Genomic DNA, 12,970 nt, shown 5'->3' on the forward strand with positions numbered 1-12,970 from the left:
GTTCGTGTAAATATACACACGGTGCTGCTCGCCAGTTTACTTGAAACTCGGCTTGACACGCTACCGCGTGTCTAGATTTGAGTTGCTATTCTGGAGGATTAACATGTCCTGTCCAATACCCTAAACTCATCGCTCTATCTTATTAAAATAGATAAATTATTCTTAAACCAAAACACATCCAAAAGGAGAACTTTTGGATGAATTGTAGTAAAATTACAGGAATTACATTTTATTGTATTTTAATTTATTTACACATAAATTTATACAACATAATACAAAACAATAAGCCGCAAAACTGCTAAGCAGTTTGTCTGCAGCAAAAGCTAATTAAATACTTTTCCTGTATAAATAAATATAATATAATAGGAATATTATCAGCTGTAGTTGAACAATTTGAGACTGAAATATATATGACATAATGTATAATTCTCATTGTAGCGATTATTACTCGTTTAGAACCTAGACTGTGTGTGTCTAGACTGCAATAATGTAGCAAGTTAGGAAAGTTATTGTTAACCTTGACCCATGCTACTCAATATGTATATATCTATGTATTAGGGAAATATATTATTAACCTCAGCTAACCAATAGTGTATTTGTAGACTTTGTACAAAAATCCTCCAGGAATGGGAACGCATGAGGAATACTGCGTGCGCAGAGTAAAGTGATATTTGTAGTGCTGTTCATAAGAAGAGGTTGCCACTTTCTATAAACTAAGGCATTCTAATTACTTGAAACTAGAATAAAATTACTAATCCCCAAATGATGCGAGGTACAGCTTCACTGGCGTAGGACTTTTCCCGTACTGAAATACAGCCATTTTAAATGAATGTATAGTAGTTATATATGGGTCAGATATTTTCATTGGAGTAGGTGAAGAATGTAAACTAATTATTTATTACAAGAGTCTTTATTATAATATAAAAATAATAATGTTTATGCAAACACATTTAAAATACTTATCGGGTATTGTTTTCGCTACAAAACACCAAATCTTAGATTATAGTAAACTTATATATAGAGGTTCTGCTAAAAACAAGAACATGTTACACGTGCTTAGAAGTTAGTCTTTCTGTGACTCGAGTCGGAAGCTTGACTAAAATTTTATATGGACTGGTTCTTTAATAAAGCCATCTATGAGACATTTTTTTTAAGATTAACTATACAATTTTGCATAATACTAATCATATTGAATTATTCTTTGTCAATTAATATTTTCATTAATAATATCATAGACAAGATAATATTACATAATAGTATTAAGATAATTATGGGTGCTGTATATCCCGCACTTCCCAATCATGTTAACACGTGAAAATAACAGTGAAATAAATTAACAATATAATATTATAAAATATTTTCGTATTTCGTGTTCTTGTTGTTAGAGTTCCCACTTGGACTATGAAAATAACCTTACGTTATATCATAGAACTGTTAACATAAAATAAACAATTAGTACAATAGTAATTTAAGCTGAGACGAGGACCGAACAGTCATCTAATACCGTTCCACAGTATTTGTTAGCCTCCATTTTGTTGTACGTCATATAAATCATCACGAGCAACAGGGTGTAGGACACTGGAAATCATAATTCATTTTAAAAATATTATAACCAGATTTTAAAAACAACTATTTGTCCCAAAATGGTAATAGTAAAATAGGGATAGAAGGGTAAAAATTAGGGTTGTATATATTTTTCAATGCCACATTGTAAACAACTAAAATAGAAGTATAGTAGACTATTCAAAAATGTTCATATTTACAAAGATTATTTTTATTATTATTTCTAAAAAGAATGCACTAAAGTATAGCGCATTCTTAAATTCTTGTAAAGTAACTTGTTAATGGTTACGTTATTCGAGTCGAACGAAAAAGGCCGCTATTCTCTATACTTATGGACTTTCAGGTGATGCAAGAAACTTAGGTATATACCTATTATGCTTTACTTCATCCATGCGAGGCTGGGACGACCCGCTAGTGTAAATATGAAAGTGGTAATAAAATACTTACCTGAAACAGTTATTACAGCTGGTTCATATATGATTAGTGCGTAGCTCAACACATTTATGATGACACCAAATATGAAATAGACCTTCACTTGCCCGGATTTTGTCTGAAAATTTATAATATCATTATTTTTAAATCTATGTATGTGTCTTTTTAAATCTATGTACTTTTTTTCCTTATAACGGCTGATTGTGTGTGTGATACATGCAAATATAAAAAATTGTCCAATAATCAAGGATAATTTTTGATAATCTTAGTGTGACGAATGTGGGGTTCGAAATTTAGATGAAAACTTCAATTATTCTGTTCATGAGTTTATTAATTAATTATAGGTTATCAGAACTTGAAAATGGTTCCAAATACTGCACATCCATACAATAGTCTTCATTGGAAGGGGAAGACGAAGAAGACGCAGTATTTATGATAAACCTTTCCTCCTGCATCTCAGTTAATGATCTTGTTCTATGAACTAATTTTCATTTTTTATGTTGACAAGATTTTTGCCATTCATCGATCCCTATTTGAGAGAGCTTCTACTATTAAAGATTTTATGTCACTTGCAGGTCTATTGACGTTTTATCTGCAACTTTTTGTTTCATTATTCCCCTGATTTATTCTATGGGGTTTAACGTACAATGATATGGTGGGAGCCTCAAGACTTCGTGGCCGTACGATTTTAAAATCTCATCTATCTCATATGTAGGTTCAGACTTATGATTTTTCACTGCTTTCAGTAATTGATATTTACGACAATTATCGTCGTAAATGATATTGTATGATTGAAGCTATGAGCCAACAAAATGGTACTTGGACAGTCCATGACAATTAGAGAAGATTTTGTAAGGTTGGGTATCAACGTCTCCGTAACCCATTTTGTAAAGTTATCCTTATTCATATCATATCATTCATATCATATAGGTACTGTTCGACCTATACACCAAACAACAGTTTGGCACAAAACCATTTTCTCCACAAGCATGTACAATGATCCATCTAGGCCCTACCGAAATACTTTTAGATGGGCCTGCAATATCTTTATTTTGCCAGCATTTGTCACTGAACATGAACCGTGTATGTAGGTTTCATCTAAATAAACTACATCTAGCTTATCATCGGCTTCCAAATACTTGAATCTTTATGTCATGTCGTTCCATTAAAATAGTCCTTTTTGATTGGCACTTCACGAATTCGAATCCGATATCTTTCAAAGTAAGTCTGAAGACAAAATAAGATTGTTATTTTTAAATTACTATGTTTTTAGATTATATTCAAACCGAGAGAAAATGAAATTAATTTTTGTTACCTTAATGATTCTCTTCCTCCATTGAAATTGATTTCCTCCCGAAGAATTTGTAGCAATTTCATGATAGTGGGTATTTGTTGTCGTAGAGTGTAAAACTCATTTATCTTGTTTCTGATCAATTGTAAATCAATACTATCCAATTTAATTTATTTTTGCCACCTTTCATCTTTTTACCGGGCGTACTATATACGCCTTTGTTAGATCTGCCTTCATCAACAATTCGTCTTATGGTAGTATTAGAAACCCCTGAAATAAAACAAAGTTTAGTATATACATACTATATAATACACACGAAAAATGCAATTAACCATCAGGCCGTGTCATTCCAACTAACCAGTCAAGGCTTGCACACGCGCACACTTGTTTGTTCTGCACCTTGTTCATCAAGTATTCTTTGATGAACATTTAAAACAATAATATATACTTACCACCATTGTACATACCATATTCTGACAAATTAATATATTATTATTATTATTATTAATATTTCTTGCTTGCGATCGAAGAGGTTTCTTCGACATTTTCGCCACTTTTCAAAAGAAATTTGAAATCAAACCAAATAAAATTCCTCGAAATTTCAGTTGACAGACATATTTTTTTTCCATCAGATTCTGGTAGACCTATATAGAGTGTGCAAAAAGTTCCATTTTAAGAATATTAATTTTAGAAAAAAGCAACTAAATAAAATAGCCTATAAATAATTTATCAATTTCAATGTAAATCTGAATATTGAACACAAATGTAACTATTTGTGTTCATTATTCAGATTTACATTGAAATGAATGAATTGAAATTGAATTTATAATTATAACTTAAAGGTAAAAGAAGGAAAGTAGTAAAAATGTAACAAAATATTTTGAATTAAGATGAAAAGCACGGATCGGTGGAAATATAAAATATACCTATCAATCAAAAGTATGATATACATACAAACAGACACTCCAATTTTATTTATATGTACATAAAGATGTATAAATAACGCTTACCTTTATTAATCCGTTGAGCAACAATACAGAAAATGCGAAATATATCAAGCTCAACATCAGGCTTACACCTAAAATTATGTTTCTATAAATATACAGCTGGTATAACCTTGCAGCTTCGTGTGTATTCTGGTAAACGTTGTTCACAATATTGTAATCAGTGCGATGTAGAGCTTGATAATAATGAATTTCATACCATACCAGGGCTGCAATAATACCGATGGCGAGTATAGAATTGATAATCTGTAAAAAATAAATGTTGTGAGTCTTCTATTCTACATTATAGATAAGGTAGTTTTACCTACTACAACCTGTGTACTCCTGACAGAAACTAACTCCGAACAATTGCCATTTCATTGGTCCGATTAGTATTAAATAATATGCAATACACTGATAGTGTATAATAATAAATATGTACTATATAGATAGATAGATAGATATGTATTAATTAGATATTTTATGGTTAAAGAAAGGGGAGGGTATCCGTTGTAAAGTGGACTAATGAACGCGGTGCCCCCTGGAAAACATCATGATACATTCCTGGTGAATTTGCCACGATGAGTTAACTGACTTGACCTCATGCTCATCTTCTTTTTTTACACAGGTTTTCCCGCCAGCGTAAATCTTTATCGAGCAGGCTAATGGTCCATTCCATTTTCATTAATTAAAAAAACAAACACTGTAATCAATTTATTAGGTTCGGTCTTAAAAAATCAATCATCGTCTTAAAAAAAAATCGTAGAAATAAAATTAAATTGGATTGAAATTGACAATTAAGTTAGACTTCAGTATATAATAATATATCCAGCGGGTACGGGATTCTTGGGTTTTGATACCAAGTCAACATCCTCGTACAATTTTGTACGAGATTTTTATAAGTAGTTATTTATTTAGAATCTTCTATAGTTCTTCATTTGGTACGTTTTTTTAAATAAATTACGGTATTCGCATAGAAATAACTGTGAAACAAGTGTAAGTTAGATTTCATTTCTGTTGTTTCTTGAATTGATTGACGTGGATTTTATGTTCTTTCTGACAGTGAATGCATTGAACAAAATCGCGCAAAACCTTATTAAGTTAATATGATGACTATGAACTGGCAAGATACTCAATTAAATGTCTTATTTTTTTAAAAGCCTGTTTATTTACAAGGTTTACTCATATAGGTGTTATATATAATAATAATATATATATTATTATTATTATTATATCTAACATTAAATGATAATCCCGTGCATGAACGACTATTGCCATGCATGCTCGTCATTCAAGTAATCGTTTAGTGAGTAATAGGCTTTGCTCAGTAATATGATGTTTAGATGTTTGTATTTACTTAGAACAACATATATTTAAAAGTAACGCAAGTTTCTTGTTCATTCATCTTGTGATGAGTCCGCGTTCCGAATATGACTATTATATAAAAGTGCTTATATTAAGTTTATTTGAATAATGATATGTCCATACCGTCCGACCCTCAGTCAAAATATGACATTATTTGCGGTTGAAGAGTTTCTAATTGAATTTGGCTCCATACCTACTTTATGTAATGCAATCACAGCGATTCGGTTCTCATTATCCATACACCATTTTAAAATCACAAAAATATTTAACAACCGATTAGCGCGAAATTGAGAAAATACAATTAATACCTATTTTAAAACAACGACAGATTCAAATTCAATTTCAAATGTAATATTTTGTTATTGTAACAGTATTTATGGATAGACTATGTATACTTACGTGTTTTTTTTTTAATTTCTTTGTACAATGTTAAAAGTTTTAAGAGTGGCAATACTTAGAACGTGTTTATACTTAGTCGTCTGCGTACATACCTCTGTCCGAACTGTTTCAGTCTACAAACAGCTTGCTTTGTAAGCAGTGTTTAGGTTCGGAATGTGAGTGAAGTTACAGAGTATGGGGTTTATGAGGCACCGCTGGCGTCTTTTTCACACGTATCACACACGCAATCGCATTTACGCTTACACACTACACACTTGGTTTCGGCTTGTAAGTGCGCTACAAAACGTAAATGTTTTTTTTCTAAATTATACTAACCATATTGATAACAGCGAATATCATAGATCCAGTCTCTACCTTCATAAAGTAGCAACATTTTCCGGCGTAACACATTGTGGATCTGGGAACGAGAATGAACATTAGTAAGTACCTATAGTAAGTACCTACGATCCGGTCGACTCCCGTACAGGGTGTCTAATAAATAAAACACCGTCATCAAGTGATCTTGCTACAAAATACTAAAAATCGAAATGAACTTTAAAGTTACCAAGCATAAGGTCTATATTAAGGTAGCGGTTTAGCATACCGCCTTAGTTCCGATGATCGCGGGTTCGATTCCTCGCACGGTTTTTCCTTTTCAGCACTCTTAACCATTTCGCACCAAACTCCTGCTACGTCAGTCCAATCCATCCATCAATCAACTTGTCAATGTCACAAAGAGGCTCTGGCCTCTGTCATTCCGTTTCAGGTTACTCTGAGTGCCTTAGATAAAGGAACATGATAATTGATTTACCATTTTCAATTAATGGTGCCTCACACGATAATTAACATTATGAGTATGATTGTTAGTTTTCGTGTTTTCTATATACATTATGTACATAGGTATACATATACAGTGGTGCTCGAAATTCGATCATAATTAATTTAAATTACAAGTTTGAACATTATTAAGTTATATTGTGATAACATGTAGGGTTTTTGGGTAAAACAGCATCTAAGTTGAATGTAATTTTATTTGATATATGTCTACAAAAGCAATCTTATAGGAATAATAGAAGACAGGAAACAAAGCAATATCGTTGACGCATAATTTTCCATTGAGTGTACCGTGCCAGTACTAACATAACAGCATATAGAACTTAGATTACATTGGTAACAGCACAGAAACAAGCGTGGCTTTGCTGATTTGCTAATTAACAATATTATATATAATTTGACATCGACCTTTTCTTATGTGTCGTGTAATATACCTTGTTGTGGACTTCATACTGTATTGTTGGCCAGTTAAAAGCCACTTTTTTACTATAAAAAGTATGCATATAATTTGAGTTGTTAATTTGACATGAAAAAAAAGATACGATTTTATTTTACTCTTTTTTGCATCGATTTATTTTACATAGTTATAGAGTAGATGCAATACCTTTCTGCAAACAAAGAACCGACATACAAATATATAATACATACAAAATTATCCACCACATACCTGTTGTATATGTAGGTTCGTAACGGAAAAATATAACAGTACCTTATTAATGTGTATTTAAAAGTAAAATAAAGATTGATTTTGATATGGTAATACTGCACGTCATCTGTCAAGTGGTATTACGTGTGTTTGTTGGGATTTGTTGTTTTTAAGAAATCTTCCACGAAAGTGAAATAATTCAGAAAGCATTGTTTAAAATGTGTATCGAAAGATCTTTGAAGAAGGTGCAGGTCAAACCACAGATAACATAATATTACATACAGATACCCCATCCCATACAAGAAAATGCTTCCTTCCTGACTCGGGCCATTCTTCGGGCTATTTTATTTCGCCGCCGTAGCCGCTAGATGACTCTAGATCTGAAGCAGTTCGCATTACTAGTGGGTGCTTAGTAACAAAGCACGAAAATAGATGGCAGTCAATTCAGTCTACATGACATCTGTTTTGCAAAGATAGGTTTATAATAGATATGTAGGTAACTGCAGATATGGCTTATGTGCCAATGTATATATTATGTTGTAGTTTATTTTACATTCCATGCCTATTTTTTTCTTTCGACGAAGATATTATGTTGTAACGCGTTTGCGCTATATGTATAGCCCGATTTTGCTACGTTTATACTCGTACGTAGCAAAATCGGGCTATACGATTATTTCAATCGTTATGTGTAATAGACTGATTTTAGCTACAATTAATTTACTGATATACCTATACCTCCTGTATTCTACGATGTACCCCTCTTTTCCCTAATGAGAATTCCGCTATATCTTATATATAAATTTCATATCACAGTGTTAGTTGCCATATTTCTCCCACATTTCGATGAAATTTGATATGTATACTTGCTAGGTCTGAGGTAGGGTTGTTATCTATTTTTTATACCCCTAAGTCATAGGGGTGGCCTACCCTGAATTTTTTTTTTGTATTTTGGACTATTTTTTATTTATTTATAATGTTACATTAAAAATACATACACGAACCAACCCCTATTTTTAATAGCGATATTCTTACAAATATTATAAATGCTAAAGTAACTCAGTCTGTCTGTTTGTCTCGCTTTCAAGCCAAAACTACTGAACTTATTTAATTGAAATTTGGTACACAGATAATGTAGACCGTGAGAAAGGCTACTTTTTAATGCGAAAAAGGGTTGAAAGGGGAAATGAAAGGCTATATGAAAATATCGTCATTTTTAATGTCAGATCTTGTAAGCTAAAGCTTTAATTTATAATCTTATAATTTATTTAATAATATTTTTTAGGCTGCTGACTAAATATAAACAAATATGACATTCTAAGTTTGTAAAATTTTATCCTTAAGAGGGTAAAATGAAATATAAGATGAAGGTTGAAGATGATGAAGAAATTCGTCATTTTCAAAACTAGTACGATCAAACTTTTTTCTTTGGATTTTTTTCGAGTCCAAACGGACGAAGTCGCGGGTACAGCTAGTTAATTTATAAGGCAAAACAAGGTTTGCCGGGTCAGTTAATTTATATCAATAATGAAATGAAATTCGGTTTCAAAAGAAGGAATATTAATTAAGCTTAATAACTTCAATCCTAGATGAAGTGAACAGGGTCGGTCTAGGTTTTTCATTACTATTATAGAAATGTGTAACGGGGGAACACGTTACTCAGTACGAAATTGTGTATATTACAATAAAACACTCATTGCCTCAAAGTTCGCGACTAATGGACGGTATAGTAGTAATACTATACCGTCCATTAGTCGCGAACTTTCTGGAAGCGCGAGAGGGCGCGCTCCTATTGGTCGGTCGGTGCGGTTACCGCACGACGCGCATGCGCTGTACGCTTAGATGAGTCTCACGGCGCGGGCGTAAGTACTTACTATGTAATATGTATACATATGGGTGTCACAAATGTTTTTATTACAAGTAATATTACTTTATTATCTAAGCCAGTAATGTGTGCTTATTTTGAACTTGATAACATTCAGAATTACTTGTATAACTTTCGATATCTACAATAATAATATCTATCTATATCTTTAGCGGTGTTAAATTACCAGGTTATGTACTAGTATTGTTAGTGAGGGATAAAGTTGATGAACAAAAATAAAACAATATTCGTATTAAAAATATATTTCTCTAATATTTTTGCCATTGTTTTTAAGTATATTCCAAATACAAGAATTTTGTTTTGTACTGTGCTATTATCCAGACATAATTTCACTCTTTTCTAAAATATCTCTAATAGGTTGATAGGTATCACTAATAGGTAAGTAGGTAATAGGTAGGCCCTAATCATGCCACAAGCTCGTAGAAAAATACGACTAATTAAACACCACTCTTGAATAAACTGCATTATTTTATACATTAAGTGTAAAATATTTTTAGTTTAAATATAAATTAATATAACATTCAAAGTTTGTTACGTTGCCTTTATATATAATCCGGTCCCCCTTGTGACATGGTCTATTATTTATTATTGAATATTTTTTTGACAATCTTCGCTAATCCATGATTGTTTGAACTTGTACGCATCATGACTTTTGTACTCGACGCGTAGGGTATTGTTTTGATTATGATTGCTTAGTTTGAATTTGACTGCTTACATGTGAAGATAGCCGTGCAGTATAGCATGTGTTCATTGTTTACTATTTATTCACACGTATACGTATCAGCTCAGAAGCGAAAACACAAAACACTGAGAATTAAAGAAAAATGTGATTTTAGACCGCCTAAATCGTAACGAATCTTTTAGTAGTTTTTTACTTTTAGTAGAATCGTATCACTGGATCTGTTATTTGTCGGATTACAAGGTTCTCTTTTTTAAAAAAATCTGAATTACAGGGTATCGCTTAGGCCCCCTCTATATTCCGACAAATTCGATTGTCCGACACTGCCCTGCAAAACGTTTGGTGTATAACCGGGGCTCCACTGTACTTAGTACCAGTCTCGTGTCGTGAAGATCGAAATATGTATCTGAGAGTAACTAAAAAAATTGTTATATTAGTAAGTAACGCATCAATTGGCCATTTCGCCCTGTAGTCGGCTTTTTCTAAGCACGACGATATGTAAATAAGTAGCTCGGTAGTTCGATCAATTGTGATTATTCAGAATGCATTTTTATAAATAAATTTGGTGCAAATCAAGAGCAAATAGACTTACCGCAAAGTTCCAATCCAGTTATGATACCGAATAGTCTTCAAAATTAAACAACTTCAAGAGCAGCGCAACGCAGCGTGCGGAGATGTGATATTCAATATTAGTCAAATTTCATACCTACTTGGAAATAAGTGTTGCCAACGAAAATTGTGCAAGTCCACTAGGTGCAACCGTGCAAAGAGCAGCAATCCATCAATTCTTAAAATATGAAAACATTAAATTACACAAACATTAAATATATAAAAAAATTACGTAGTCATTTAATTTTGCTAGGTACGAACAAATATACTGAATTCTACAAATAAACTTTTTAAAAAAAACGATAACATTTACTCTTCTTTAGTACAGAAATAAAATGTGCCCACTAAAAGGGAAGGGGTGTCAAATCAACTTACATGGCAACACTACATTACAAGCGGTATAGAACTGTATATTCCATGGCTAATAATATTACCTGTAATGTTATGCAAGACTATAGAACGGACGGGTTTCGAGTGCCATCTGCACTTGCTCCCTATCGTCCGCTGAAGCTGCAAAGACCAGCTGCGGCCAACAACATTAGAATAGGCCGAAAAAAAGAGTAAAAACAAAATTTATGTTTTATTACAACTTACATACCTACATTTTGTCTCTTAAAGCACGCCAGTTGGCAAGTTAAGTCGTTGCTTTACTGTATTACTTATTATTATAATATAAATACCGTACGTATAGGTATTAATGATTATGTGTCCCAAGGCCAACCGAATGTGCCGCAAAGTACATGTGTCGAGGTTGGTCTATGATAACAAAGGAGCAGCTTTACTATCTTTTGCTCTATAAAATGTGGCTCAATTAAGGAAGTGCATATTTCTTAATAGCGATATATTTTATTAGGTGTGTCTGTGGTTTCATCCGCTTGAAGTTTTTAGCTATATGTTATTCTAACGTTACTGTAAAATTTCAACAAAATCATTTCTGCGTGAAAGAGTAACAAAACATCATATCTATACTCAATCTTTCGCATTTATAATATTAATAATAATAAGATTTATATAATTTTTTTGGTTCCTACATAAAAAATATCATGCCATTGACTATATATATTTTATTAATAAATAGGTATAATGAAATATAACCAATAACTATTATTTTTAATAGAGTCTTAATAAGCGCATTATATACAAATTAAATATTTTTTTATGATAAAGGTTAAATTTTTCTGATCAATATCTTTCTATCTCCAAACCAATACTTTTTATTTTAAACTATAACACTCAGATTATAGTATACATTATATATCCAATTAACGCAATAGACAGTGATAAGCGCCGTCTAGTTTAATTTACAGAAAGCGAAGAGTAATAAACAGCAATCCATACTAATAAACTTTCGCATTTATAATATGAATAATAATAATGACATTAAGATTACTTGTTATACCTTTAAAACATTTTGATTTTGTAGATAAACCTTGAATACTAAAAGTTTGCCGAATAGAGGCCTCATAGTTCCAACGAGCAGGTGTATTGAGAGGCTACCTTAATTGTTTATGGTCTACACCTTTCGCTTTCGCTACGGATTATTTTGGACTCTTTGGTGGATAGTGAGTAATAGATTAATATAATCATCATAACAATAAGCAATCATGGAATTCTTTCGATTTTAGGTCCGTGTGTGTACTTACGCTTTTAACGCAGATCGACGTGTATCTGTCTGATTAGATTTGAAAAAAAATACAAACAGGATGAATTAACGACTTTGTAGTCATAGTATTTTTATAATAGAGTATGAAATGGTGCACGTCCCAGTGCTAATGGTATACGCATGCGGGGCACGTTTACCCTCCGAGATTTGTGTTGGTGGTAGGTAGGTGTCTCGGACCCAATATCCACGCTTCTGATCGTACAGCGTCACATGTAAAGTTGCCATCCTAGCTGATGTTTTTTGATATTGATATTTATTATTATTGAGATTATCATTCTCTTCGTCTGCTTCGTCCTGGTTAATGGTTGAAATAAGTGCCCAGACTACTTATTACAAATTTAGGTTAGGAAAAAGTTCTTGTAACTTGTTCTTAAAGCCGCTCCTTGTAAGTTTTTATATATTTATATGTGAGAGGAAGTTAGATAAAGAAGTGTTATCAATAATAATATGTATGCGAACGTAGTCGTTAAATAGAATTGGTTTTTGTTGCGTCATTCTGTCGGTGGTGTAGAATTCTCAAGTAGCTACCTACCTACTTGAGAATTCTTACTCTAGAGATGTACTTAGATATATAGGAACATTTGAAACTAACTAACTAAAAATAGCAAATAATTTTATAAAAGATGGTGTTCTGAGGTAACAAAT

General features: G+C 32.2%; 1 protein-coding gene across 2 annotated transcripts; it reads right to left on the reverse strand.

The window, feature by feature from the left end:
* Positions 1 to 1,223: 1,223 nt before the first annotated feature.
* On the reverse strand, positions 1,224 to 10,739 carry LOC131855201 (uncharacterized). Of its 2 annotated transcripts, XM_059206448.1 has the most exons (5): positions 10,646 to 10,739; positions 6,349 to 6,430; positions 4,297 to 4,536; positions 2,011 to 2,113; positions 1,224 to 1,578 (listed from the first exon to the last, which is right to left on the reverse strand). In XM_059206448.1, the coding sequence occupies exons 2-5, from the start codon at positions 6,421 to 6,423 to the stop codon at positions 1,469 to 1,471; spliced, it is 528 nt and encodes a 175-aa protein (XP_059062431.1). In that variant the 5' UTR covers positions 6,424 to 6,430; positions 10,646 to 10,739; the 3' UTR covers positions 1,224 to 1,468. The 2 variants fall into 2 exon arrangements, 1 of the variants encoding a protein (XP_059062431.1); XR_009358099.1 differs by lacking the exon at positions 1,224 to 1,578 and having other exon boundaries at positions 2,099 to 2,113; positions 4,403 to 4,536.
* Positions 10,740 to 12,970: the final 2,231 nt, after the last annotated feature.

This window comes from Achroia grisella, unplaced genomic scaffold, assembly GCF_030625045.1.
Source record: "Achroia grisella isolate CSIRO2021 unplaced genomic scaffold, CSIRO_AGI_Agris_v1 utg1062, whole genome shotgun sequence".
Taxonomy (NCBI): Eukaryota; Metazoa; Arthropoda; class Insecta; order Lepidoptera; family Pyralidae; genus Achroia; species Achroia grisella.

Excerpts from the sequence above, each read along its gene's own strand:
- LOC131855201 (XM_059206448.1), bottom strand. The coding sequence starts at position 6,423 with ATGTGTTACGCCGGAAAATGTTGCTACTTTATGAAGGTAGAGACTGGA. Across the intron at positions 2,114-4,296 it reads TGCTCAACGGATTAATAAAG|ACAAAATCCGGGCAAGTGAA; the intron begins GTAAGCGTTATT and ends ATAAATTTTCAG. Across the intron at positions 1,579-2,010 it reads AGCTGTAATAACTGTTTCAG|TGTCCTACACCCTGTTGCTC; the intron begins GTAAGTATTTTA and ends TATGATTTCCAG.